The sequence below is a fragment of the Canis lupus genome, chromosome 2 (assembly GCF_003254725.2).
Source record: "Canis lupus dingo isolate Sandy chromosome 2, ASM325472v2, whole genome shotgun sequence".
In the NCBI taxonomy this organism is placed as follows: Eukaryota; Metazoa; Chordata; class Mammalia; order Carnivora; family Canidae; genus Canis; species Canis lupus.
In genome coordinates this window covers 67,541,142-67,568,457 of record NC_064244.1, presented here as the reverse complement: position 1 = coordinate 67,568,457, position 27,316 = coordinate 67,541,142, and the positions used below count along the sequence as shown (strand labels likewise).

The 27,316-nt window shown below is 48.2% G+C and overlaps 2 protein-coding genes across 5 annotated transcripts in view; both read left to right on the top strand.

The window, feature by feature from the left end:
* The window catches only part of KPNA6 (karyopherin subunit alpha 6), a 52,401-nt gene extending 44,347 nt beyond the window's left edge, over window positions 1–8,054 (top strand). For all 4 annotated transcript variants that reach the window (XM_025448202.3, XM_049104975.1, XM_025448201.3 and 1 more), the window contains exons 12-14: window positions 289–416; window positions 2,097–2,275; window positions 2,849–8,054. In XM_025448202.3, coding sequence (XP_025303987.1) covers window positions 289–416; window positions 2,097–2,275; window positions 2,849–3,036 — 495 coding nt within the window. In that variant the 3' untranslated portion in view covers window positions 3,037–8,054. The remainder of the gene's footprint in view (window positions 1–288; window positions 417–2,096; window positions 2,276–2,848) is intronic.
* Window positions 8,055–11,103: 3,049 nt separating this feature from the next.
* TXLNA (taxilin alpha) lies at window positions 11,104–26,046 on the top strand. The gene is made up of 11 exons (XM_025447258.3): window positions 11,104–11,251; window positions 11,790–11,999; window positions 12,633–12,971; window positions 14,587–14,678; window positions 16,977–17,147; window positions 18,987–19,181; window positions 19,827–19,946; window positions 20,164–20,238; window positions 20,740–20,832; window positions 21,224–21,319; window positions 22,623–26,046. Exons 2-11 carry the CDS (start codon window positions 11,822–11,824, stop codon window positions 22,947–22,949), a joined length of 1,686 nt encoding a protein of 561 aa, XP_025303043.2. The 5' UTR covers window positions 11,104–11,251; window positions 11,790–11,821; the 3' UTR covers window positions 22,950–26,046.
* Window positions 26,047–27,316: the final 1,270 nt, after the last annotated feature.

Below are 27,316 nucleotides of genomic sequence, written 5' to 3'. Positions count from 1 at the left end.
GAAGGGGGCAGGGCAGGAGCAGGTAGAAAGGCATGGGAACATGAAAGGTGGTGGGATTTTTGCTTCTAGAAGAAAGATTTTGTTTTCCCTTTAGAAATTGGGGTCAACGTGTGCTATTAAAGACTGTTTGTAAGAAGTCAGGTTCCTCTGTAGCCTCTTACTTCTATGGGAAGAACAAAGGACCTCAGGAAGAGGAAGGTGTCTGAATCTTAGGTGATTTTGCGGGCTAGATGTGCTTACTCTTAAAGTGACTTTCTCTGTGCACTCCCCACCCCCAACCTCTCTCAGGCTGTCATAGACGCAAATATCTTCCCTGTATTGATCGAAATCCTTCAGAAAGCTGAGTTCCGTACAAGGAAAGAGGCAGCCTGGGCCATCACCAATGCCACATCAGGAGGAACCCCTGAGCAAATCAGGTATCCTTTCGTTTTTCACTGTCTTGAGTGATACATATACTCTCCTTCTTGGTTCATGGTCTGCGGTGACTGCTAAATGGCTTTTCCCGGGATGCCTGGGTGGTTCAGCGGTTGAGTATCTACCTTTGGCTCAGGACAGTGATCCTGGAGTCCTACATCAGGCTCCCACAGGGAGCCTGCTTCTCTCTCTGCCTGCGTCTCTGCCTCTCTCTGTCTCTGTCTCTCATGAATTAAGAAATAAAATCTTTTTAAAAAATTAATAAATAAAAAATAAACTGCTTTTTCTGGACAGGCCTGCCCCAGTCCAGCAGCACCAGGTTTAACTGTTAAGCTGCTAGATTGGCACTGGAATCTGAAAGAGATTCCTCTAGAGCATGTATCTCTTCTTCCTAAAGAATAGAAACCTAGGACACAGACACCCATTTCTCCTATACTTTCTACCCTCCAGAGAATTTAAGTCTATGTAATTCTCAATTATTCGTACAAATAAAGGAGAACCATGCTGTGGCTCATTCACAGCAACTTCTTTGGGAAATGATTTTTGGGAGTGACACTTGGGAGAAGCAAGTAGAAAGCCATTTTATGTGTGTATATGCTCTTTGATTTTAGTTTCCATCATCAGCATGAGTAGGAGTGATGGGAACTGGATGAGTGTTTTGCCCTCAGTTTGTAGCCCAGGAAGAGGAGTAGGAATATCTTCATCTTTATTTATTTACTTTTTTTTGGGGGGGGGGAATACTTTCATCTTTAAAGCCTTAGGAGAAAAGGGATAGCCATTGAGTTAAGCTTTGAAGAATACAGGGTTATAAAAGCCTTTTTGGACAGGAGAAAGCATTGAGCACCTAGGTGGCTCAGTTGGTTAAGCCTCTGACTCTGGCTTAGGGGTCCTGGGATTGAGCCCCATATTGAGCTCTCTGCTTAGTGGGGAGTCTGCTTCTCCCTCTGACCATCCCCTGCTCATGCTGTCTCCCCCTGTACTCTCCCCAAAATAAATCTTAAAAAAAAAAACTTGGGGATCCCTGGGTGGCACAGCGGTTTGGCGCCTGCCTTTGGCCCAGAGCGCGATCCTGGAGACCCGGGATCGAATCCCACATCGGGCTCCCGGTGCATGGAGCCTGCTTCTCCCTCTGCCTATGTCTCTGCCTCTCTCTCTCTCTCTGTGACTATCATAAATAAATAAAAATTAAAAAAAAAAAACTTAAAGGTACAAGAATCAGAAACCTAGAGATGTTTACATGTTTGACTGGAATGTAGTGTCCTTGGAAGGGAATGATGGGAGGTGACACTAAAAAGGAGGATAAGAACCTGATTGTAAAAAAAAAAAAAAAAAAAAAAAAAGAACCTGATTGTAGAGGGTCTCTTTTGTCATGCCTGTAGAGCTTGGACTGAACATTTTAAGCAGAGAAGTGAAGTGTTCAGAGTGGTAACATTACAGTAAGGGGACAATAGAAACAACGTGGAGGAATCTATGGCAGCCTTCCCCATGGAAATGAACTAGACCCAGAGCATTGGAAGGTTGGAGAGACTGAGTTAAAGGATGGGTGGTTATGAAGGCTCAGCAAGTGAAGGTTGCTGAGTATTGACATGTATCAGGGAAACCCGTAGGCCCTACAGCACTTACTTAGCACCTCTCTTGCTTGCCCTGCATTAATTTAGAACTCATCTGGTCTCTGCCCCTAGGTACCTGGTCTCACTTGGCTGCATCAAACCCCTGTGCGACTTGCTGACTGTGATGGATTCAAAGATTGTGCAGGTGGCCCTCAATGGGTTAGAGAACATCCTTCGGCTTGGAGAACAAGAGGGCAAGCGCAGTGGGTCAGGGGTCAACCCCTACTGTGGCCTCATCGAGGAAGCCTATGGTATGTGCCCTGTCCCCAGCCTCACCTCAGTCTTAAGTAGAAAGGTTCTAGGTCAGGACCCTGGGATTTTTGGGGGGTCATCATTGAACAAGGTTTTAAAACCATCATTTCCTTCTCCCTCCAAGGAGCAGTAGATCACTTCTCTTTTTGATAGGATCTGCCCAGTAAGTAGGCATGGCACAGATGCAAAAATAGAGCTCCAGAATTGGTGGGAGAATCAGGTACTGGAAGGTATGTTTTAAGCTCAGATTCTCACAAATTCCAGTAAGATTGTTCATCACTCATCTCTGAGACCTTCAAAGCTAATGATTTGCCCAGGCCACACAATAGTTAAAAAGCAGAACCAGGACTACAACTTCTGATTTATAACTGACATTTTGGTCTTTTCCCTTTGGGGTCATGTAGTTTTAGGAAAAGATTTCTCTCCTCTTTCGGATCAAAGAGAGATCTGATCATATTACTTAGATTGATAATCATCAACATACCTCAGGTAAGGAAAAACAGATAAATGTTTCATGGCTCCAGAGAAGATCACAGTTTACTCTTGTCCCTCCTTCCTTCTTGCCACCATAGGCTTGGATAAAATTGAGTTTCTCCAGAGCCATGAGAATCAGGAAATCTACCAGAAGGCCTTCGACCTCATTGAGCACTACTTTGGTGTAGAAGATGATGATAGCAGCCTGGCTCCCCAAGTGGATGAGACACAACAGCAGTTCATCTTCCAGCAGCCTGAGGCCCCCATGGAGGGCTTCCAGCTATAATGTCTGCCTCCGGGGAGGGGAGGGGATGGGAAGCACCACCAACCAGCGGAAAAGCAGCCCTCTGGTGGGCGGGAAGCCAGCCCCCCCATCATCAGCCACCACACGCCTCTGCTGCCCTGGAAACTGTGCTCTTGACCTGCTCCGCCCCCTTCCCTGGAGGGAGCACCCTCTGGACAGACAGAACCATCTGAGGCTCACATTGGGGTTTTGTGACAAGAAGGGGACGTGTTGGGTTTTTCTTCCTCACACTATATTTTGGCTGCACATGTGTCTTTAACCCAGGAGCCCAGGGGTAGACAAAGGAGAACTGAGGTAATCAATTTTGCACCTTTTTTATTTTTATTTTTATTTTTTTCTTTAGTGGTGACTTCCTTCCCTTTTATCTTCCTTCATCCTTCCCAGTTCTCTGCCCTGATCTGTGTAACTCTTATCTTGGGTACTTGAGCAGATGGAATATTCCAGAGGTGGGGGGTGAGGGGTGGGGAGAAATTCAAAACAAAGTGTTCTTGCTCTGACAGAATATTAATCTTGTATGCTTGGATTGAGTTATTTAATTTTTTTTCTTTTGCACATTTTTCTTGTATTAAGATTGCTCTTTCCAAGAGCTATGAGTTCCTGGTTTTAGGAATCCCAGCTGCCAGCATGGTCTGGGACTAGAGGCTGGGGGTGGGGGGTCACCATGAGACAAAGGCCCCTTCCTCCCTCTAACCCCTTCCCAGACCTCTTAAATTTGGGAGATCTCCTTCCCTCCAGGGGCAAAGTACACCAGTGGGAGTGGAGGGGAGGAGCATAGGCCTTCAGATGGGGCTTCCCATGTGTCGCTACTGATCCCATGTTTCCTACCCACCTTCCAATGGTGCGACCCAACTTCATTTGTTTACTTGAAAATTCCCCTCAGAGTTGAATGAACCTCTGAGGTAGCTGTATTTTCTCCTAAGCATGAGACAGGGGGCTGTAATCCTTCCTCTCTCCTGAGGAGAAAGTCCTTGCTCTGGTGACCCATAAGTTGTAGAGGAGGTGGAGTGAGAGTGTCATTTATTGGGATAGCCAGGGATCCCTGCGTTTGGCCTTTCTTCTTCCTCTTCCTCTTCCATAGTTGGATCATGTATATTTTACTTCCAAAGGAGAGAATGTCAAAAAGTTCTGTATTTTTTTATATTCTATATATTAGGTAGGTCAATCTTAATTGGTCTCAAGAGGAAGAACTGTCTGTAATTTCTGTAAGTAGGATACTGTGAGGAAGACCAAAAAGAGATAGGGAAACTCCTTCGCTCAGGGAGCCTGAGCTTGGTTCTTTTCCTCTCTGCTTAGGTTCTGGGCCACCACCTGGGACCAACCCTTAGCTCTGGAACCTTTATGTAGCAGGTCAGCCTGGTCTGATTGTCCCCATACCTAAAGGGAGCGAGGATGGCCCCAGGGCCCAGTGAAGTCTACCACTCTAGTCCTTATTGCTAAGCATCCTGCTTATATCAGGAAACCCAGAAAGCAGTCTGCCTTCTCAGATTAAGTCTCAAAGGGCCTGTCAACATAAGGTATCACCTATGGCTGCCTCTCCAATTATCATAGTAACTTAACAGCCTCAGGACTTTTGTGAGAGTTATTGGTATCTTTCCTGTTTGTGATCCTTGGGTCTGGTTTGGGTTTTTCTCTTCCTTGTGAAAGTTATAATTCTAATGCCTTTTCTCTTTGAGTAAAGCTAGTGCGATGCCTCAGTGGCTTGCCTATGCTTCAGTGGATTATATAATAAAGTCCAGTTGTTAGGAAGAGGGGTGGAGAAAGCTGCTGGCTAAGTGTAGACCAACTGTGGAGCTGTGGGCACAATCTGCTCTGCCCCTGCTTTCCCTCTGTGGTCAGTCAGGTGCCTGCCCTAAGCTGTAGTTTCCCTTCCCAGAGGCAGTGCTACTCTTGCTCCTGTTCCTGCATATCCCTTCTGGCTCAGGTTAAATCCCTACCCCTCTGCTTCTAGATCTAAAGTTCAGGTGCTCATTGGTCATTGGTCTTGACTCTGCCCTCTTGTAGTATTGAGATCCAACTCCAGAATCATTTGCTGAGGAAGGTGGTTTGGGGCTTGCAGTTATCCCTGAAGTGTTACACCAGTGCTGTAACCTTGTAAGTCAGATGCTGTTCTTCAGCTTAGGAATGATGACTACCAACCCACAAATAGGCAAAGGGCAGGACCTCTATCACTTGGCCCACTGGTTCCATTACAAAACTTTCCCCCTACAGTTCAAAGAAGAGCCACCTGCCCCACCCCCTTGTCCTTATCCAAAGGGCAAAGCACTTTAGTAGGACCTATTTTGTACATCTCAAGCAATAGTTGAGTCCCTGTCAGTGGGGCCAGATTTTTATTGTGAGACATACATACCTTTCTGTTCCTAGCAACTCCTCTAAAATCTTGCACTTCAGATCTGGAGCCTGTACCAGATGGAAGACTTTTTTTTTTTTTTTTTAATTGTCTCGCTGCTGCTTAGAGCCAGTTTTCTCCAAGGACTCCAAAGGCTGAAGTCTCCCAGGGTGCAACATGAGGACAGATTTCTCATCAGATAAAGTGGCCTCTAGGAGCCTTCCTTTGTTGGTGTCTTCCTCAGACCATATTTTCCCATTATATTCTTGCACTCCCCCTTTCTGTCAGCAGGTGAGGTTCTTCCAAGCCCACAGGGGCAATAACATCATCTTCAGTGTCTCCTCTCCTTTGATCCTCTTGGAAAACAAAACAGCATTTCTGTAGCCCAGCCTTGACAACCAGTCTTAGTGGGCAGCCCCCATCTGGACTTCAGACCCTGGCTTCGATGAGGTCAAAGGCTGCTTCTGGGAGATTTCTGAATGGATGTTGTAGGGATGAAGGGGCTCCACAGCCTGTTGTAGGGAGTAGCCTGAAAAGACATGTTTTTGGAATCTTCATATGTTGGCACATGGCTGGTATATCTATTTTAAGATCTCTGCTGGAGGTGGAGTATCTAGGTGTGGATTAGGGGATAAGGAGCCCTTTTCTTAGCTAAAGGGTTCAAAGACTGAACAGTGCCAGCACTTCTTTATCACCAGCCCCCATAGTTAAACACCCCTAACACCCCACCACCATCCCCTGCTGCCAACATCTTCTCATATTAATAAAGTCTCTGGTCTTCATAGTCTGCCCTCAATTCTGAGCTATCCCCAGGTGACTGCCTGGCCTTGGTATTGAGTACAAGCTTCTGGTAGAACCCACATGGGTTCCATTTGGAGCTGGCCAGCCTGGTTATTTGGGTCACTGCATACAAATGACCTTCTGAGAAGCAGGCATTGATGACCTCAGCTTTCGGGGACCCTTGCTGTTTCCTTATCCCCTTACCTAGAACCCTTATATCTACTCCTTCTACTCTTTGCCCTGGAAGCCACTTTCCAAGAGCCCTATTTTTTTGGAGCTAAACTGCACAGATTATAGCTGCTACTGTACTTGGTCAAAGAAGAGCAAAAAGCTCTCAGGCACACTTTCTATTTCTCTCAAGTCACACTAGTTTAAAATGAAAACTGTCTAGCAGAATGAACTGGATTTCCATGTTCTCATGTCTACCTGTTTCCCTCTACACCCTAGAGCCACTTGTTTCTAGCAAACTAGAAGGAAAGGAGATAAACACCTAACACTACTTCCCTCCTCTTCCCCGAGGCTCACTCAGCTTGGTATCCATCATTTTGGATTCCTCAGTAAATTCATCTGTGAGCCCAGATTCCGGATTTTCAGTTGAAGGAGGAAGCTGTAGAGAGAATGAGCTGGCTAGAGGCCTCCCTGGCAGGCTGAGGAAAGGTGTGAGGCTCAGTATGTTGAACCATAGGAAGTGCTCATAGCTAGTAGCAACGTCTTCCCGGTAAGACTGTCCTAGAAGTGAGCGAGTGTGAGACTGAGAAATTGCTCAGAGTAGGTTTCTTCCACAGCCGTTTAGGATTGCACATTTTAGACCAATCTTGTCCAGTATTTCTTGTGTCCTAACTTTTGAATTCTTTTGTTAAGCCAACAAGCTGAGAATTTGGCCCTGCGGGGATCCAAGTGGTAGGCACTAGCTACTCTTTGGCCAAGGCCTTCATAAATGATTCAGTCAATCCACTGTCTACCCCCTAGCCACACGCCCACTTTAAGACCATGACAAGGGAAGAATTTGAAGTCAATACCAATCAAGTCTGAACTAAAGCTGTTTTTCCTCTGAGAGGGCATTTTGCATCGGGCCTGAGGTATGTGCAGAACCAAAACTGGGTGTGGGAGGCAACATTAAATTTTGGTCCCAGAACACCCAGGAAAAAGATTTATGTAGTATTTCATAAAGGTCTCCAGTGGATTTGGGCCTACCTCGCTATTTTTGGGCCAGTCTGACTGCTGATGCCCATGTTAGCACATACCTGAACCCCTTTCCTAATGTTAGCCCTGCTACCCTGTGTAGGTTAAATTTTCAGCTCCTGGGTTTGGGGAGAGAAAACTGCTGTGCCGTGGGGCTGGTGAAGAAAGTCAAAGCTCAGATCCTGAGACTGGCTGGGAACCTCTTGACTCATGATGTCATTAGAGTCCACCTCTACCAGAACCTTCAGGCTGTGGAGTTAGGTATTATCTTTCTTAACTAACTTCTATGAGAACTGCCTTTGACTGAACCACTAAAGAGCAAAGGAAGGATGGGGGTCGGGTATGAGGTCCCAGCCACCTAGGACAGATGATGTCCTTCAAAAACAGCTTGGGTTCCCGGCTAAAGACCCTAGAAAGGTGAATCGAAATGTTTTCCTCATTGGTTTATTCTTTCCAAATTCATTTGCTTTTAGTTTTCTAAGAACTATAAACTCTGGCTGCTTTCCATGTTCTCAGGGCCCCTGGGTAGACAGACAAAGCTTGATGATTTCAGAGCAGACATAGGCCAAGAAACCGTGGCATTGAGTGTGCTGAGTCCAGACAAATGATATTTATATACACATCCAAATTTGAAGAGAAAATGTATTTCTTTAGGTTTCAAACACTGTACTAGATATAAAGCAAAAATAAAAACCTGTTGCAAAGTTCTAAATCGTCTTCTTGGAATCATCCTAAACTGAGTTTTTTGGTGAGGAAAGGGTGTTTTTTTGTTTGTTTTTTATGATAGTTACACAGACTGTGAGAGAGAGGCAGAGACACAGGCAGAGGGAGAAGCAGGCTCCATGCACCGGGAGCCCGACGTGGGATTTGATCCCGGGTCTCCAGGATCGTGCCCTGGGCCAAAGGCAGGCGCTAAACCGCTGCGCCACCCAGGGATCCCCAGGAAAGGGTGTTTAAACATGTGGCCTAACAGTGGAATTAGGATTGCAGCAGCCTACTCCTGCAATAAATAATTTTTTTTAGGATTTTATTTGAGAGAGAACAGAAGCTGGGGGGAAGTGAACAAGCAGACTTCCCTGCTGAGCACAGAGCCCGCCACCACCTGGCAGATCCCAGGACCCTGAGATCATGACCTAAGGCAGATGCTTAACATACTTGAGCCGCCCAGGTGCCCCAAGAATTTTTTTTAATCACCTTTATTGAAATACAATTGATACAGTAAATGGCACATATTTAAAATATACAATTTGATAAGTTTTGACATACACACCCATGAAACCATCATCACAATCAAGATGGTAAACACATCCATCACCTCCAGAAGTTTCCATATGCCCCTTTGGAATCCCCTTGCATGCCCAACTCCCAGCAAACACTGATCTGTTCTGTCACAATAGTGTGCATTTTCTAGAGTTTCTCTACAGGATTTTGATCACATTTAATCAGTTCCACTTACAGCCCTTTGAGCCACTGAGGTCATGCAAACTATTCCCATTTAGGTCAGTTCCTAGGACAAGATTAGGCTAGGACAAGACCTAGCCATAAAGCTGATTTAACCTAAAAGGATTTCGGTTGTCTGATAGTGTGTTTAATTCATTGCCAACATTTTTATTTTTATTTTTTAAGATTTATTTACTCATGAGAGAGAGAGGCAGAGACATAGGCAGAAGGAGAAGCAGGCTCCATGCAGGGAGCCCGATGTGGGACTGGATCCGGGGAGTCGAGGATCATGCCCTGGGATGAAGGCGGTGCTAAACCGCTGAGCCACCCTGGCTGTCCAATTGCCAACATTTTTAAACGATCTATCTTGAAATTTTTCTGGCACTACTAGATCTGAGTTTCTGCTTAAAAACAATCTGCAAGAGCTCTCTATTTTACCACAATCCCCAGCGTTCCCAGTGGTCTCCCCAACTGACTCAACTTTCCTTTATAGCAAAGGAGAAAATAACCTTTAACCCATGTTTCTCAAATTTTCTTATTCCTTGCCTGCCTATTTTAATCAGCTTTATTGAAATACATTTTTACCCACCTGTCCTCTGTAGGCCACTGTTGATCCTTCTAGCTACACCATTCTACCCCCTGGCCCCACAGATACCTTGTTCTTATTATCTTTATAATATTATTTGCCTAGAACATCTTCTTCCCATTGGGAAGCCATCAAGGCCTGATTATATGTAACCTCAAGAGATTTCCAACATGTTTTTTCTGGAAATAATCAGGGCCTTTGAAAGACCTGGATTCCAAGCATTTCTGGCTTGAGTTCCACCTTCATACTATATCATATTGCCTCTCAATGTTAGTTGATAAACAGCAGACTAAGGGATGGGGAAGAGCACTGGCCATAAGTCTAACTGGGGAAAATAATTGAACATCTTTAAGAGCCCCCACACTGTTCAATTTGCATGATTTCATTCTGTCTTCACTGCCCCAGACTGATGCTAGGCTTTAGGAATACAATTTAGCCAAGAGTTCTTGTAATGTTCATTGACTTGTAAGCAAATAATTTGAATATCTCATTACAAATGTTAAAGAGTTCTATCCAAAAAAAAAAAAAAAAAGGCTCTATCCAGACCTAGAGAGCTGGGACAGACTACAGAGCACTGGGAAGGGTCTGAAATGACCTTTGTGCTAGACCTCAAAATACTAGTTTTGCCAGAAGGGCATTTTGGAAACTGGACTAGCACCTGCAAAAAACTTGGAAATCCTGGAAATAGAGTATAGTGGGAGCAAAAAAGGCAAAGGGCATGGACAGAACTGACTGGAAACAAAAGCCAAGCCATTTACACATTAAATTCCAGGCACAGGGGTTGGTAGCTTTTATTCTATTATGTATAGACAGCTGAATATAGAACTGTGATCTCACATTTAGAGAAAGTTTGGGTTTTTCCCCTTGAGCCCATGGCAATTCCGATTTTGTCTGTAGAGGATGGGCCAGTCAGAGAAAATGTTCAGGAATTGGCTGAGGCCAAAGTTCTTGCAGAGCCCTGTCAACCCCTTCCAGAGAACGACTCAAGCTGGTAACGCAGAGTTGGGGCGGGTGGGGGGAATAATTCCACCAAATTACCTTGACTCATCCTTTGAGAAAGTGCCATGGTGAATTTCTTCTGGGTACGAGTCAGGGTAATCCAGGAGGTAAAACGGAAGACTTTCTGATTTTGAATCCCTACTCACTACTCAATAGCGATGGGACAAGTTATTTAACTTTTGCCTTACTGTCCTCAGATGCAAATGGGAATAAAAAATAGTACTGAGCTTAGTAAATAGGCGGATTAAGCTAGTAGGTGGGAAAGCACACTGTAAGCAAAGAACTACTACTGTTATGAAAAGTTTTCATTTGAATACGGAAAATGAGGCCTGGGAAAGAAAAGAATGGCCCCTCAGCGAATTCGCGATGAAGTTAGAACTGGAATACAGGTCTTGATTCCCAGCCCAATGCTCTATCCCTTGTCATCAGAGTTCCTGGTCATAGATGTTCACAGCAGAGGGTTGAGGCTGGTAAGGGCGTGCGGGAAAGAACAGCCAGGCACAGGGCTCTGGACCTGAATCATAAATTCTGCACGACAGGAACCAGGCGGATTCCAGTATTCGTGCAGAATGACTAGCTCCTTTCAGACCTCCTGGGTATCCGCCTCCCAGGACTGAAGTCCTTTCTATTGCATCTTGGGAGTTGGGGGTCAGCCGCGGTGCATGGAGGGACATGTAGTCCTTTCCCTCCCCCTCCGCCTGCCCAACTCACCCGCCTCAAAGGCCGCCTCAGGCTGCCTTCGCTTCATCTTTCCCAGCAAGCCCCGCGAGAGCGCCGGCTATTGATTGGCTGTGGCAGGAGCAGGCGGCTTGGCCGGCAGCGGTTACCCAGGGTTTCCGGTGCGAGGCCAGAGCGGGCGAAGCCGTCAGGAGGTCGGCAGTGAGGTGCGTGTTGCGGAGGTTTGGGGGGAACAAGGCGACCAGCAGGTCGGTGGGCCTGAACACTCTCGGTCGGTGGAGGGAATCACGCCGATTCCGCGCGAGGGAGTGGGCTGGGGGGGGCAGGGCTGGTCCTGTGCGCATGCGCGGACGGGAGGCGCGCGGGGCGTGGGTGGCTGCGCGCGGGGGGGCCCACGTGGGGCTTGGGGGCCGGAGGAGGGATGGGAATCGAGCGTCCCGCCACGTCAGTCTCCGGCCCTGAGCCTATCCCGCGCTCGGCCTGTGGTAAGGGGGCTGTGTAGTGCCGGGAAGCGGCTTCGAGAAAAAGGAGGCCTCGCCTGCCGCGCTTCTGAAGCAGCGCCCCGAAAACCTGCCTGGGCGCGCCGTGCTCCTCCGACTGGCCAGAGAGAGAACCGTTGGCTCCCTCTGGTGAGGGACGGCCAGTGTGTCCTAAGAAGCTTTGTGCACCCGGGATTGGGATTTCGGATCCAGGCTGTGAAGAATTTTGAAGTCTGGAATATAGCGAGTGTGCTTGTTTCTATAGGATCTGTTTCCAGCCTAGCATTGCAAACCACAATGAAGAACCAAGACAAAAAGAACGGGGCTGCCAAGCAGTCGGGCAACACTTCCAACCCAAAAAGCAACCCGGGGCAAGCCGAAGTAGGACCAGAGGGAACCCAGGGGCGCCCCAGCCAGCCGGCTCCTGCGACAGAAGCTGAAGGTTCCTCCAGCCAGGCTCCAGGGAAGACTGAGGGTGTGTGCCATTTCTGCTTTCCAGCGGGCAGGGGGAGGAGTTTGTGGTGCGCCAGGATAGCTTCTGGAGTTCCAGGCCTAGGCCACTGTTTACCCAGGAAGGAGGAAATGTAGAATGAGAGGAGGACTGCCACCCGCAGATCCCTCTTTCCCCAGGGTGTTGATAGAGCCTCCCACTCAAAGCACAGGAGCAGAACTCTTAAGAGAAGGCTCTGACAGGGTTAAGTCAGGTGGCGCTCAGATGAGACACCCAACCAGCTAGCCCGGCTTAGAAATGCTGCATTCACCAGTGGGCAACTACTCTTCATGTTGGAGGCTTTCTTAGAACTTTTTTAATAGCAAGAAATGATTTTTGCAGGGAGGGGAAAGGGAGGGACTAGATGTTGAGCTCCAGGTACATGCCATCCCTATATGCTGGATGCTTTATTTCCTTGATTCCTTTCACATCTATAACAGACATGATTGGGCAATAGTGGGAAATAATCTTATTTTATGGGTAAATAAACTAAGGCTTAAAGAAAGTAGGCAACATTTAGCCCCAACCAGTAAGTTTGGGCCTGAAAAATCCCAGCAAATGGAATTAACCATCTTGTTTCTCATTTCTCATTCTGCCGCTCATCTTGCCCTGCCACAGGAGCACAAGCCAAAACTGCTCAGTCCGGGGCCCTCCGTGATGTCTCTGAGGAGCTGAGCCGCCAGTTGGAAGACATCCTGAGTACATACTGTGTGGACAACAATCAGGGGGGCCCAGGTGAGGATGGGGCACAGGGTGAGCCTGCTGAACCCGAAGATGCAGACAAGTCCCAGACCTATGCTTCAAGGAATGGGGAGCCTGAGCCAGAGACCCCAGTGGTCAATGGTGAGAAGGAGACCTCCAAGGGGGAGCCGGGCACAGATGAGATCCGGACCAGTGACGAGGTTGGAGACCGAGATCACCGAAGGCCACAGGAGAAGAAGAAAGCCAAGGGTCTGGGTGAGCAGAGGGCAGCTACTGGTGAGGTGGGGATGTTTGGGCTAACCTGCTGTCCCAGGATTCAGAGGAAATTACTTTCTGGAGCACCGAGTCACATTAGTTTGATCCAAGCAAGGGGTGTGGACCGTAGAACAGAGGGGTGTAGATGGGATCCTGTGTCAGCCAACACTATCTCTAACCTGCTCTGTAAACTTGGGCAAGACCTTTCTCCTTTCTGTTCCTTAGTTTTCGTTTCTCTACAGTAAGATTTGGACTAGCCCAGGGTTGAAAACACAAATAAGCCAAGTTAGACAGGGGACCCTAGGAGGACAAGACATTGCCTACTTCATCCAAAGGGGTGATTGCCATCTGGTCCCACCATGCTGATAGCATATAATACTACAGGCTAAGTGTAGCCAGCCTTTTTTTTTTTTTCCCCCCCTCATTCTTTTTTCTCCTTTTTTCCCCTTTGTTATTATGCAGTTAAGTGAAATCTCTCTGGATTTTTAACAATTGGCAACTGAAGAAAAAAAAAAAAAAAACAATTGACAACTAATATGCTGGGAGCCAAACAAAACTCGTGTGGGTTTTGGCCTACGTGCTAGTGCTTTGCAGTCTCCACACTGATCTTTCGAGCCTCTTGGGTTTGACACTTCAGGAGCCTGGTGCTGTGCTATGTACAGGAGCCCTCCAGGGAGACAGAAGGAAGCCCCTTTGACTGAAGCACAGTGAGAGAAAGTTATTGGGGGCAGGGGACTAGTGTGTATGTTAAAGAATCAGAGTTAAGTGATATTATACCTGTGTCTTAGTCCTTAATTCCCCACCCTCTGTTTGTCATCCTAATGGAAAGGGTTTTTTTTGTTTGTTTTTGGTTTTATTTTGTTTTGTTTTTTAAGATTTTATTTATTTACTCATGAGAAACACAGAGAGAGAGGCAGAGACACAGGCAGAGGGAGAAGCAGGCACCATGCAGGGAGCCCGATGCGGGACTCGATCCAGGGGACTCCAGGATCACTCCCTGAGCCAAAGGCAGACGCTCAGCTGCTGAGCTGCTAAGCCACCCAGGCATCCCTGTTGTTTATTAATCTTGGGATCACATATCGGAAGATATATTTGTTTAAAAGTTCACTGTTTAGGAGGGAACAAATAAAGTTCACTCTTTGGCTACCACTGTTGACAAATGTTTAGTAGTTACCGAGGAAACCTATTCCTTTTTGCCTCCTTCCTCTTTCGAAAGGGCTTTCCTTGCATTGACACAGTAGCACTTAAATTGGCCATTGGGATGTCTTTTTTTTTCCTCCTGCTATTAGAGCAGGCAGGTTTTTTCTCCCACTCTCAGTGTTCACCATGGAGTCTCCACATAGACTCAGTTATTAGTCTATTAAGCATTTGTTGAGCATGTCGTCTGAGATGGGCACCAAAGACAATATGGAGCAGCACTGGGGCCACAGTAATAGGCTGAGTTCAGTTGGTGGTAACCCTCATGAACCACACGGTCTAATGGGATGACAGCCAGGTCAACAAACAGTATCAAATATGATAATGTAGGGCTGCCTCAAGGCCTGAGAGTGTGGGCCGAGGCCTGGGGAAATCCCCAGAGAAGGGGGTACATGATTTTGATCCCTGTGCTTTGCAGGGAAGGAGATCACGTTGCTGATGCAGACATTGAACACCCTGAGCACCCCAGAGGAGAAGCTGGCAGCTCTGTGCAAGAAGTATGCTGAACTGGTCAGTTCTCCCCCTTCTTCTTGCATCCGCCCTGCCTTGGAAAGTCAGCAGGCCACCTGGCATGGGGTTGAGGGTGCCGGGGCAGGTGGGTGGCTTAATTCCTATTCAGCCTCTCTCAGCCTTTTCTCCATCTGTTAAGTGGAGAGTCAAGTCCCAGCTGGCCCCTTCCATGTTGACTGTAAGAAGAAACCCTTCATATTACAGTGGTAAAACCATAGCTCCTGGCCCCAGTCCCACATACCATGTCATCTCACACCTGTGTGCCTCAGTGTGCATCTCCCCAAAAAATGCACAGTGCCATCCTCACATTTAAACTAACACTGATGTGATACTCTAATACGCATATTTCCCCATTTGTTTAAAATGTCAGTTTGATCAAATCAGGGTCTACAGGAGATCCATCTAATACTTTAGGTCCTTACAACTTTTTTTCCTTTTATTCCAAAATAGTCTTCATTTACTGCCAACCTTTTTCTCATGACATTGATTTACTGCAGATCAATCGCCCTGTGCCTCACTTCTTCGCTTTTGTGGTGACATTTAACTTCTTCCTTTACCTCCTTAGTTCCTGTAGATATAGGGGAAATTAACTCTAGAAGCTTGATCCAATCCAAGTTCAACTATTTTGATAAGAACTCTACATAAGTGGTACTCTGTAGAGAAAGTGTGTTCCTCCCACTTTTACTGATGGAAGATTGTCCACTGAGTTCAGGTGGGGCCAGCCAGGTTCCTCCCTTGTCAGGTTGCCATCAGAATTTGTATAAATGGATTAATCCACTGTGGGTCATTTCCTAACTACTTGTTTTTAAGTTCTTTCACTCCATTTTCATTTATTAGCTAGAATTCTCTAAGAAGTTTTTCTCATTTGTAAAATTGGGAAAAATCACACCTGCCTTGTGGGGTTGCTATAATGATTAAATAAAGGATAGGATATGAAAAAGATACCACCCCTTCAGAATGAGCCATCCAGGGAAAGATTGATGAAGAGAGCAGGAGCTGAGTGATGTTCTCAAGTAGAGAAGGAGCTAAGGGCCAGAGCATAAGGAGAGGGCTGGCTGTGTTGGGAAGCACCACTGGATCCTGGTAACCAGAGGAAAAGGCCGGTGCAGGTGGATGGGCAGAGGTGGAACTTATGCCCCTGTGCCTCTGGTTGCTTCCATTCTCAGGGAAATGAGAAAGATATTTTTTGCTGGGCCAAAGGAGAGCTGAGAAGGAGGAGGATGAAATAGTTCTCTGGAAGAGGAGTGTGACTAACATAAGGAATATGGTTAGGCCGCATGGCAGACGAGGGTCTTCCTCAAATGGGTAGTTAGGAATTAAAAGAGGTTCTTCTGCTTCAGTGCCTGTGCAGAGGAATCAGAGGTTGGGATATCAGGGTTGGGGTTTTGATAGGAAAAGGGGGCAAGAGAGTTGAGTGTAAGAAGTCTTAAGACAAGTATAAGAAGGTCAGTGATTATTTAAAGACACATTCAAGGAAAGTGAAAGGATAGTTGGGTCACTGGGTTGGAGGTCCAGTATGGTAGACTTTCTGGGGCCACAAATTTTGGATGGAATGAGCTAGAATGGTAGGGGATAGTGGTCCTGCCCTGGGATGAGATAATGGAGGGGTGTGTGCTTCTGGGTAATGACAAAATCTGGATCTGATGTCCAGGACAGTAACCATTAGCCAACTGAAATGTGGCTAGTCTAGATTTGGATGTGCTCTAAGTGTAAGATACAACTTAGGTTTCAAACACCTAAGGAAAGGGGAAGAAAAAATGACAATGTTCAATGACTTGAACAGTTGTCATTACATAGAGTTGCACTGTATCAGCGTTGACTAGGCTCATGGGAGGGTAGCTGATGTGGGGAAAAGACAGGGTCTGAGAAGGTTAAGATCTGTCCATAATGAAAAGGCCAAAATGATAACAGCAGTCATGTTGAGTGAAGTGGCGCTAAGTTTCAGAGCAGTGAAGAGGGAGTGACGGGGGTCTATTGAATACAAGGAGGAGTGGTAAGGGGTGTCATCTGAGGACATGAGTGTCACAAAGGTTGAAGGAATGTAATGGTCTGAGAGTCTTGAGAACTTCATCTCTAGAGTTAGAGTGGGGAGAGGCTGGGGTCTGCAGCCTCTGAATCCCTGCTTGTCGTAAGTGCCTGTTTCTGTATACTGGAGATGGAGCCCTTGGGTTTATCGGAGAAGTACATTAAGCACCCACACAGTGTCCAGCCAGAACTGTTAACAACTGGAGTCGGGAGAGGGCCGGGGTCCCTTGGGAAAAGCCCGACTAGGCACTTACTTGCCTTCCTGCTCCACAGCTGGAGGAGCATCGGAACTCCCAGAAGCAGATGAAGCTGCTGCAGAAGAAACAGAGCCAGCTGGTGCAGGAGAAGGACCACCTGCGTGGGGAGCACAGCAAGGCTGTCCTGGCCCGCAGTAAGCTAGAAAGCCTGTGCCGGGAGCTCCAACGCCACAACCGCTCCCTCAAGGTGGGCTGGCCCCTACGACTCTGGTTCCCTTGACTTCCACTTTTCCTTGGTGGGCTTTCCCCTTAAAAAGTAGCACGGAGGGATCCCTGGGTGGTGCAGCAGTTTAGCGCCTGCCTTTGGCCCAGGGCGTGATCCTGGAGACCCGGGATCAAATCCCACGTTGGGCTCCTAGTGCATGGAGCCTGCTTCTCCCTCTGCCTGTGTCTTTGCCTCTCTCTCTTTCTTTCTCTGCCTATCATAAATAAATAAATGAATGAATGAATGAATGAATGAATGAATGAATGAATAAATAAATAAATAAATAAATAAATAAATAAATAAATAAAATCTTTAAAAAAAAAAAAAGGTAGCATGGGATTTTGGCAGAGAAATTGATTTCCCCAGTAACGCCCTGCCTTAGGGATAGCTGCCTGTAACCACTTGACCTGTCCCTGTGTCAGGTATGGTGAGGGAGCCCAGGAGGCAGGTCTTTGATATTGTTCAGTTCACTGGCAGTCTGCAGGTAAGTCAGGTTCCAGCGCTGGTGGACAGCTCCTCTCCCAGACTTAAGCAGTCTGAAATGCTGGGTCTTTTTTCTTTGTCCTGCTTCTCCTCAGGCAGGGTCCGTCTGGTAAAGCCCAGTCACTGCTGTGACCTCTGGGTGGTTTTTATATATGTATCCTTTATATATTTGTTACAAATTTGGGTCAGTGAATATATAGTGTTTTCCAGCTTGTTTTGTTCATTTTTAGTTTGTCTTTGACAACATTTTTACTGTAATATAAACTTGATATGAGAGATTCAGAGGTGACAAAAGTATGAGATTCAAAGGTAACAGTTGCTCACCCTCCTCAGCCCCAGTGTCCAGGAGAAACCACTGGGAAGTACACCTACTTACCCATAAGTTTAAGTACAGCCTTCAGACTTCCTGCATCCATATGTAATTTTCTATAGGGTTCTTTAAATGGAGAGGTCATGTGTATTGTTTCACATCCTGTTCTGTCCTCTCACCTAACATGTATAGCTCACTTTTCCTTTTTTTTTTTTTTTTTTTTTTTTTGAGGCTGTCTCATTCTTTTTTTTTTCCCCCTGAGATTTTACCTATTTATTCATGAGAGAGACCCAGAGAGAGGTAGTGATATAGGCATAGGGAGAAGCAGGCTCCTTGTAGGGAGCCCGATGGGGGACTCGATCCCAGGACCCTGGGATCATGACCTGAGCCAAAGGCAGACCCATCATTCTTTTCAATAGCGTTGTTGTATGCGTATTCTGTATTTTGTCAGTGCCCTAGTTAAGGAATTGCTGAGTTGTTTTTAAGTTTACAGTACTTCATACGTAGAGCTACAGTGAAAGTTCTTGTTATATATATTCTTGGGTAAGTGTATCTAGTTTGTCCCTAGGATAAACCTCAGAAGTTAAAGATCTGGGTCAAAGAGCATGCACGTTATATAAGTTTTAATAGACTTTGCCAGATTACCTCCCCACCAATATTGTCCTCGTGCCTAATTCTGCACAATCTTGCCAACCCTGGGAACTACTAAATTTTAACTAGTTGGTGAGAGGTGAGAAATGAAAGCACAAAACAAGACTGCTTAGCCTGAGTCTGGAAGAATGGACTTCAGGAGACCTAGATTGCTCTAGAATGACACTTAGGTGTATGCCTGCATTCTTCTAGGGAGAGAATATCTCCCTTGCTGTCACCTGATAGAAGGGTAGAGGGGTCCCCTGGGAACCCCCATTGGCATGGCATCTTGGAGCCTGGCTGGTGCTGCTCACTGAGAGTAGAGAGGGTTGTGGGTATAGAGCATTGTGGGCTGGGGAAGAGCAGCTGATGGAGCCAGGGCTGACTTCTCTGCCCAGGAAGAAGGCGTGCAGCGGGCCCGGGAGGAAGAGGAGAAGCGCAAGGAGGTGACCTCCCACTTCCAGGTGACACTGAATGACATTCAGCTGCAGATGGAGCAGCACAACGAGCGCAACTCCAAGCTGCGCCAGGAGAACATGGAGTTGGCTGAGAGGCTCAAGAAGCTGATCGAGCAGTACGAGCTGCGGGAGGAGGTAAGGAGTCCCAAGCAGCCAACACCCGCCTCCAGGCCACCTTTCCTTTACTATTTAGAACACAAGTGTGTCCCCATGTACCTTTTCTCAACTGCTCTGACCTTTGAAGTCCCACTGAGTTCCGCGCCTCCTCCTCATTCCTGCTCTCACCTGCCCCCGGCTCCTGGGGCTCCTCAACATTTAGGACTGCCACTCCCTGAAATTTGCACATCTAGTCTTGGTCTATAGGTGGGGAGATCTTTGCCAATGGGGCTAAGCGGTTGTGTTGGTGGAGGTGTCGTTTTTGTCCTTTCTTCCCATTTACAAGGGAGTCGGGCTACAAAAGTGAGGGTTGTTAGCCCAGCGGAGTGATCTCTTGGGGCTGGAGGTTTGAGTGTATTTATTACTTGGCTTCCTGGGAGCTGATCTCATCCCTGTGCACACCTAGGACTGACTGGAGAGAAACAAGGTGAGGTTGGGAAGTAGACCTTCCAGGGATTTGGGGCCCATGTGCTATAGAACATGCGGGAGTCCAGCGTGTCACAGTGAGATGGGAGGCTGGGCAGGGTACCCTGGTGTCTGCAGATGGGACATCCATGCAGCCCACTGGGCCTCCCGAGAAAGAGAGCTGCTGACAGGTGGCCCTCCTACCATGCCTTCCTGCAGCATATCGACAAGGTCTTCAAACACAAGGACCTGCAGCAGCAGCTGGTAGATGCCAAACTCCAGCAGGCCCAGGAGATGCTGAAGGAGGCAGAGGAGAGGCACCAACGAGAAAAGGACTTTGTGAGGCTCGGGCCCTGTACAGGGGAGTCTGGAAGGCGGGGTGGATTCTGGCTCAGCTCAGAGTCATGTTTGTAAGGGAAAGTTGCTGCCTGGCCGGGCCAGGACGCAGCTTACTCAGGGAGCAGGACACTTTGTGGGTACTGGGGTATATGGCTAAAAAAGACCAGACAGCCCCTAAGGGTTTCTGACAAGATCTGGGGTCCTATCTTGAAAATAGCTCCTCAAAGAGGCAGTGGAGTCCCAGAGGATGTGTGAGCTGATGAAGCAGCAGGAGACCCACCTGAAGCAGCAGGTGAGACAGTGTGTCCTGATCCTGTGCCTCTGAGGTCACCTTACTGGGCCCCCATCCTAGGGGAGGGAAATGGGACCCTCGTTCTAGGACCACCTTGACTGCTGTGTGACCTTGCTGAGCCTTTGTTCTGTCTGGACCCGCCCAGCACCTATGGTGACCAGGTGGCTAGGTGAGCTTGAAGGACTTTGTTCCTAGTTGGAAGTGTTGTGCAGCTTTTGAGGAGGCAAAATGAGAATGGTTGTTCTTAATTACATAAATTGTACTTAATTTCGAAGAGAAGTTTGAAAACAAACATAGAGGCAAAATATAAGTCACCCCAAATCCTACTTTCTAAGCTTAACATTTTGGATTCTGTTCTTTAAAATAGCTTTTTTGCTTTAAAGAAAAATGGTATCTCGATAGAATTGTTGGGTCAGAGGTCCAAGGATAGGTCTGACTGCATTAGCCAGAAGTGCATTCTAGAGAAGCATAATCTTATCTCTGGGCTTCTTTCTCTCCCAGCTTGCCCTATACACAGAGAAGTTTGAGGAATTCCAGAACACTCTTTCCAAAAGCAGTGAAGTGTTCACCACATTCAAACAGGAGATGGAAAAGGTAACTGTGTCCAGCCTGAGTGTGGCTACAGGGGCACCCTGGGCCTGCCTTCAGGAAGCCCCCAACCCCTGGGGTTCCTTCTGGGGAGCTATTCACAGTAATAGTATGATTGATACCAGGGATGGGCTGTATGGAGGGAAGGGGTCAGAGCCTTTCCCGCCTCTCAAGGAAGCATCACTGATATGTGCATCCTCCAGGTTGTCCTGGAGAAGAGGGGCAGCCTTGTCATGTGGTGGTGGTGGTGGTGGTGGTGGTGGTAGTGGCGGTGACATTTACCTTGAGATGTCTTCAGGTGGCACAGACAGCGTGCTGTAACATGTTGCCCACCTTGGAGATTCAGATGGACAGTCTGGCCCCCTGACTATTTTCTTCTATGTGTCCCATAACTCAGATGACTAAGAAGATCAAGAAGCTAGAGAAAGAAACCACCATGTACCGGTCCCGTTGGGAGAGCAGCAACAAGGCCCTGCTTGAGATGGCTGAGGAGGTGGGCCGAGTGTGCTCTGCAGCTACGGGGGGTAGGGGAGTGCAGTTTTTGAGTGACGGGCCCTTTCCTATACGTTCTGCAAGTAAGTCATGCAGCTGGCATGAGGTGGAGCTGGGACTCATAAGTCTATCTGCCCAAGTCCAAAGGCACTGCCAGTGGTCACCCTGTGGGAGATGATGAGCCCAGTGGTAGATTTGCAGTAGAAGCAAAGAGAACAAATGGTAGGTAGAAGTACAGGAACTGAAAAACCAAGGGGTACCAGTGGTGGGCACAGTTTATATGCAGGGTGGCTCAGCTAATTTGATTTCGTGGTTTGAGATGCAGAAGGGAACTAATTAGTGTATGCCAGATCCTCCTCAATGTTTTAGGTGATGCCAATTCATTGAACCTTCTTGAGATCTATGAGGTTAATGTTAGTAGTTTGTTTGTTTTTTTAAGATTTATTTATCTAGGGGCACCTCGGTAGCTCAGTTGGTAAAGCATCTGACTTCAACTCAGGTCATAAGCTCAGGGTCCTGGGATCACTCTGATTTGAGCTCCCTGCTGAGCAGAGAATCTGCTTATCTCTCTGCCCTTCCCCCCTCACTCGTGCACATGGGCATGTGCACACATACACACTTTTTGTCTCTCATCTTTTTTTTTTTTTTTTTTTTTTATGAGAGAGAGGCAGAGGGAGAAGCAGGCTCCATGCAGGGAGCCTGATGTGGGACTCGATCCCAGGTCACCAGGATCAGGCTCTGGGCTGAAGGCGGCGCTAAACCGCTGAGCCACCCAGGGATCCCTTCTCTCAGATCTTTAAAAAAATAAAAAATAAAAAAAGATTCATTTATTTGAGAGAAAGAAAGCATGCACCTAGGTGCATATACAGGCGGGGGAGATGAAAGAATCTCAGGCAGGCTCCTTGCTGAGCACAGAGCCTGACATGGGACTTGATCTCAACCCTGAGATCATGACCTGAGCCGAAATCAAAAATCAGGTGCTTAACCGACTGAGCCAACCACGCACCCCAGTAGTCCATTTTAACAGATAAGGAAATAGGCTCCAAAAGCCAAGCCTTACTTTGCCAGTGTCACCTGATGGATAAAGGAAGAAATATGTTGTCTTCAAGTCGTGCTGCTTCTCTGCACCACAACCCTACCAACAGCCAGGTCTTGGCATATGCCAGGGCTATTTTCCTAGGAAGGGGCAGGGTTTTGATGCTGGCCTGCTCATAGTATCATTCAAGTGTGAATGTTTTCTACCAAGTGACTCTGTTGGGTGGGGGATTAATGGCATGGCACTAAGGCCCGGTTTCTCTCCCCAGAAAACACTCCGGGACAAAGAGCTAGAGGGCCTACAGGTAAAAATCCAGCGGCTAGAGAAGCTGTGCCGAGCACTGCAGACAGAACGCAATGACCTGAACAAAAGGGTGCAGGACCTGAGTGCTGGTGGCCAGGGCTCCATCACTGATGGTGGCCCTGAGCGAAGACCAGAGGCTGCAGCTGCCTCCAAGGAGCAGGGTTGTGAGGGTCCTGGGGCCCAGTCACCTGGGTCCCCAAGGGTCACAGAAGCTCCTTACTGCCCTGGAGCACCGAGCACAGAAGCACCTGGCCAAGCAGGGCCCCAGGAGCCCACCTCCACCACCGCCTAGGAAACCTGGCACAGGGGGCGTGCTGGGAAGGGAGCAAGCAGCCCAGCCAGGCCTGGCCCATGCAAGGCTCCCACCGCTAAGCAGTCCAGTGCTGAGGCCCAGGGTGCTTTAACCTGGCTGACATCTGACACTTGGCAGTTTTGGATTTTGTGGGTCAGTTTTACTTAACATATGGCATATGTGCAAGGCCTCATACATTTCTATCTATAAGTGTAAAATGGGCTTGCACTGGAGGTGGGGGTGTGTACGCATGAAGTCACTGGCTCTTCTGTGAGCTGAAGAGTCTTAAAGAAGAGCTGCCATCTGTAGCTGCTGTCACAGTGGGCTGGCAGGACAAGTGACTTGAACATTCCCCTGCCTGATTTGAGGCTCAGAGCTCAGACCCCCCCCTCCCCCTTCCTGCCCTTCAGGGCTCGTGACAAGTGGCACACACTCAGGCCTTGACTTTGTTTCCCTCGTTAACAGGGCTTGGGCGGCTCTGGCTCTCGTAGCTACCCTGGAAGCTCCTTTGCTTCTCATAACCTGGAGAAGGGGGTCCCTGGGCAGAGCCTGCAGAGCTGGGAATCCACCTGCTGTCCTGCTTTGGACAGGGGATCTGGAGAAAGTTGCTATGGGCTGGTACACTGTTAGGAGCCCTCAGGTGGTGCCAGGACCAGGCCAGCGATGCTTCTCAGTAGCCTTATCATTCACAGGTGCCTCTCTAGCCTGCACAAATGATTGACAAGAGATCACCCAAAGGATGCTTTCTGAAGGTTTCTGTTTTGTTTTTTGTTTTTTTGTTTTGCACATGACAGTGTGTGTATGGATCTGAGGAAGGAGGTGGGGTGCTGGTGCAGTTGGCCTCCAGTGCCCCCCACCCTCACCACCCCACCTGGTATCTTTGCCATGTTGGTGCTGAGCTTTTCTGTTCGGTGAAATCAGATTGTGGTTAGGAGGAAGGGAAGGGTATCTGATGGTTTTGCCACAACCTTGCCTATGTGTTTGAATCCTGGGAAGCCACTGCTGATGCCCATCACCACTGTCTCCATGCAGTAGTTGCTGGGCCCTGTGCCCAACTGCCCCCTTGGCATTTAGGAGTCTGTGTCTGCTTCTGACCCCACCCTTCATGTGCGATCCTTGAGATTTGCCCTGGTTCCATTGCCTAAGGAATAAGCTGAAGGATGTCCTCCTTGACATCCCAGTGCCTGTGTGGAAGCCCCTGGCTCTTGTCTGACAGCTGAGGAATAGACTTGGCAATTGATGAGCCTCAGAAGTCCACAGAACGACTGCAGGTATTTGGGTCTGGTGCCCCCCCTCCCTGCAACCCCCAGCCCTTGCTACTCTGGACTGGAAGTTCTGCTGGTTGCACACTTGCTAGGGTATTAACCAGTCTGTATCGAGCAATTTTCTGGAACAACAGAATGAGGCTCAGACTGGGAAGCTGGGCTCTGGTGGGCTCATACTATAGCCCACCTCTAGCCAGCCCTTGCTTCAGTGTAGCTGAGGGAGCTGTGGGCCAAGAGGCACAGGATGGTGCAGTTTTGTTTCTTGCTGAATTTCCTTGAAGCTAGTTCATTATTCTGCAGGTCCCTTCATCTTCAACAACCAGCCCACTCTCCATGCCTTTTTCTTCAATCCCTCACATAAATAGGTTCACTCAGTGCTCGTGAAATTGTCTTATGACTTAGACCAGAGATGGCAAATGAATGGCGCACCATGTTTCCTCTGCCCCCAGGGCAGGTACCACTAATTAGCCTCCGAGTGTTTCCCACTAATTTCTGGTATATCCATTTCTCAAGATTCCCCCAGCAGCCAGTACAAGTGTTGAGACCTGTTTGCCATTGCTGGCTGAGCTACTGCTCTCCCGTGGAGACGTGTTTCCTAAGATCTTTCCCTCTGAGATGCCTGTATCTGGAATAGTCCCTGGGTCTGTCTTTTCCTTTCCTGATATGGCTGTCCCCCACCTCCAATCCGTGTGTCCGGCTGAGACACGAGAACTGCCAACCCCATACAGGGTTTGCTGGGCTCTGGAAGTGCAGGGAAGAGCCAGAAGCTTCTGCCTGCCCCAAGTAAAGAGCAAGAGGCCTGCAGTAGCCCATGTGATTGCCTCGTTTGCTTCAGCTACCTCGTAGAGCCCAAGGGGATTGAAGGGGAAGGCTGTCCCCCCAGTGTGGGGGATCATGGCTGTGCAGCCCAGCTGCCCTCAGAGACCCAGTCCAGCCATTGTGGGATTGTGGGGCTACAGTGAGCAGGGTGGCCCCAGCCAGTCTTCCCAGGTCCAAAATCCAGGCCCTGGGTGACTAGAACCTTTGCTCTCAGCTCCAGCTGAGTCTAGGCATCCAGGCCAGGCTATAGGAGGATCCCATTCTCCCTCTTCTTTCCGTTGACCAAATCACACTAATCACTACAGCTGCTCTGCTTGTTCTGCTTTCCAAAGTCAACCCAGGTACCTGGGTGCCGCCCTCACCAGGGCAGGTCCCACGCACGTGACCTCAGTTTTAGGACCAAGAGCTGTGTTGGATTCTTAGATTGCTAGCTTTTCCTCCAGGGGACCATTGCCGGTGAGGCTCACAGCCCAGAGCCCTTGGCCCTGCTGAGAGTAATTTGTATTCCGGACCTTGTCCAGCTGAGAGCCTTGTACACCAGATTCTTGAGGTATCGGCAGCACTTTTTGTTTTCCATGAGGTTTTTGGACCATGGGCTGAGCTCAGGCACTTTCTGTAAGAGAATGTTGTCCGTAAAGATGGTTGATTTGCTTTCACTCCTCCACTCCCATCACAGCGGCCCTCCTGAGGGCTGACCAAGAGGCCAGTGGAACTGCCCTGGTGGCTGTGGGGGAGGGCCAAAGCCTGCTGAGCTGATTGTCCAGCTGCTGCTCCAGCCCTCCCACCTTAACAGCACAGAGGTGGTCACCCCAGGGACAGCCAGGCACCTGCCTGGGGGAGGGGTGCGCCTTCTGTCCCTGTCACTGCTTCCCATATGGCCCAACCTGGCCACCTGGATTGGTTTTAAAGCTGTGCTGACAGCCTTTTTTGTCTCCTTTTGGTATTCACAACAGCCAGGGACATGATTTTGATGTATTTTAAACCACATTAAAAATAAAGAGTCTGTTGCCTTACTTGTTTCTCTCCTAACCTTTGTGGTCATTTGGTGCTTCTGGATCCATCTAGGCATCACTGACGTGTCTGGATCTGCTGCAGAGCCCTTGGCTGTGCCCTGTGGTGCATCTTCCAGAGTGCTGCCTGCCTGCCTGCCAAGAGCCACCACAGGCAAATTCATTTGAGCTGCCTGAATAGAGCCCTTGGCAAAGTTGGCATGATGTTCATATACATAGAAGCATCAGATTTCTTTCATTCAATGAAAAGTTGTCCCTGCCCCGTGAAGGGCTAGGCTAGTGATGAAGATACTTTTTTTTTCTTTTTTTCAGTAATCTCTATATCCAACGTGGGGCTTGAACTCCCCAACACCTAGATCAAAGATCACATGCTCTACTGACTGAGCCAACCTGCTCCCTGGAGAAAGATGCTGGGTTTTTTTTCTTCTTCTAATACTTTTATTTGAGAGAGCACATGCAGGGGGAGCTCCCAAGGGAGAAGGAGAAGCAGGCTCCCCGCTGAGCAGGGGCCCTGACAGGGGGCACCATCCCAGGACCCTGGGATCATGACCTGAGCCAAAGGGAGATGCTTAACTGACCGAACTGACCGAGCTACCCAGGTGCCCCAGAAAGTTCCCTTAAGACAAAGCTGGTGGTGCCATGGAGCACAAAGGAAGCTCCTGTCCCCTTCAGCAAGGAGCTAGGGGTGGACACCTGGGAAGGCCTTATGACCCAAAGGGCAAGTAGAAGTTTGAGAACTCGATTTTAGTAGTGTAGTTCACCTCGAGGTGCAGGTGCACAGGAGGGCAACAGGAGGATGTTATCGAGAACCTGTGTGCCAGGTTAGGGGATTTGGAGTAGATCCAGAGAACACAGGGAACCACTGAAGGTGCTAAGTTGACCATCGGGAAGATCCATGAGGAAGGCATAAGGTAAGGAGACCAGAGACCTAGGCATAGGCCAATTTGGGCATAGCCCAAATCAGATGGCTGGACAGTCACCACTGCTGTTCAGGGCTGTCTGCTATGGGCAGCATCCTCTGGCATTGGCCTACCTCTGAATTCCTTTGATTTTGTACGTTCCCTAAGAGCACTTTTGCATGCAGTTCTGAAGAATGGGTTGGTTTCTTACATACTCCTGCTCACCCAACCAAGCCCAGGTACAAAAGCTGGGGCTCCTGTCCCAGCACCCTATTCTCTCTGGAGGCTGGGTTGGCCTGGCATAAAGGGTGGTATGTGAATGCCCAACAAATGGCCTGAGACAAGTAAAGGCCCCTTCCCTCCAGGCCTCCACA

Bases quoted from the DNA above. Each gene is read 5' to 3' on its own strand.
- TXLNA (XM_025447258.3), top strand. From the start codon at position 11,822: ATGAAGAACCAAGACAAAAAGAACGGGGCTGCCAAGCAGTCGGGCAAC. The intron at 12,972-14,586 runs GTGAGCAGAGGG...TGTGCTTTGCAG, and splicing joins GAAGAAAGCCAAGGGTCTGG to GGAAGGAGATCACGTTGCTG. The intron at 21,320-22,622 runs GTGGGCCGAGTG...TTCTCTCCCCAG, and splicing joins TGCTTGAGATGGCTGAGGAG to AAAACACTCCGGGACAAAGA.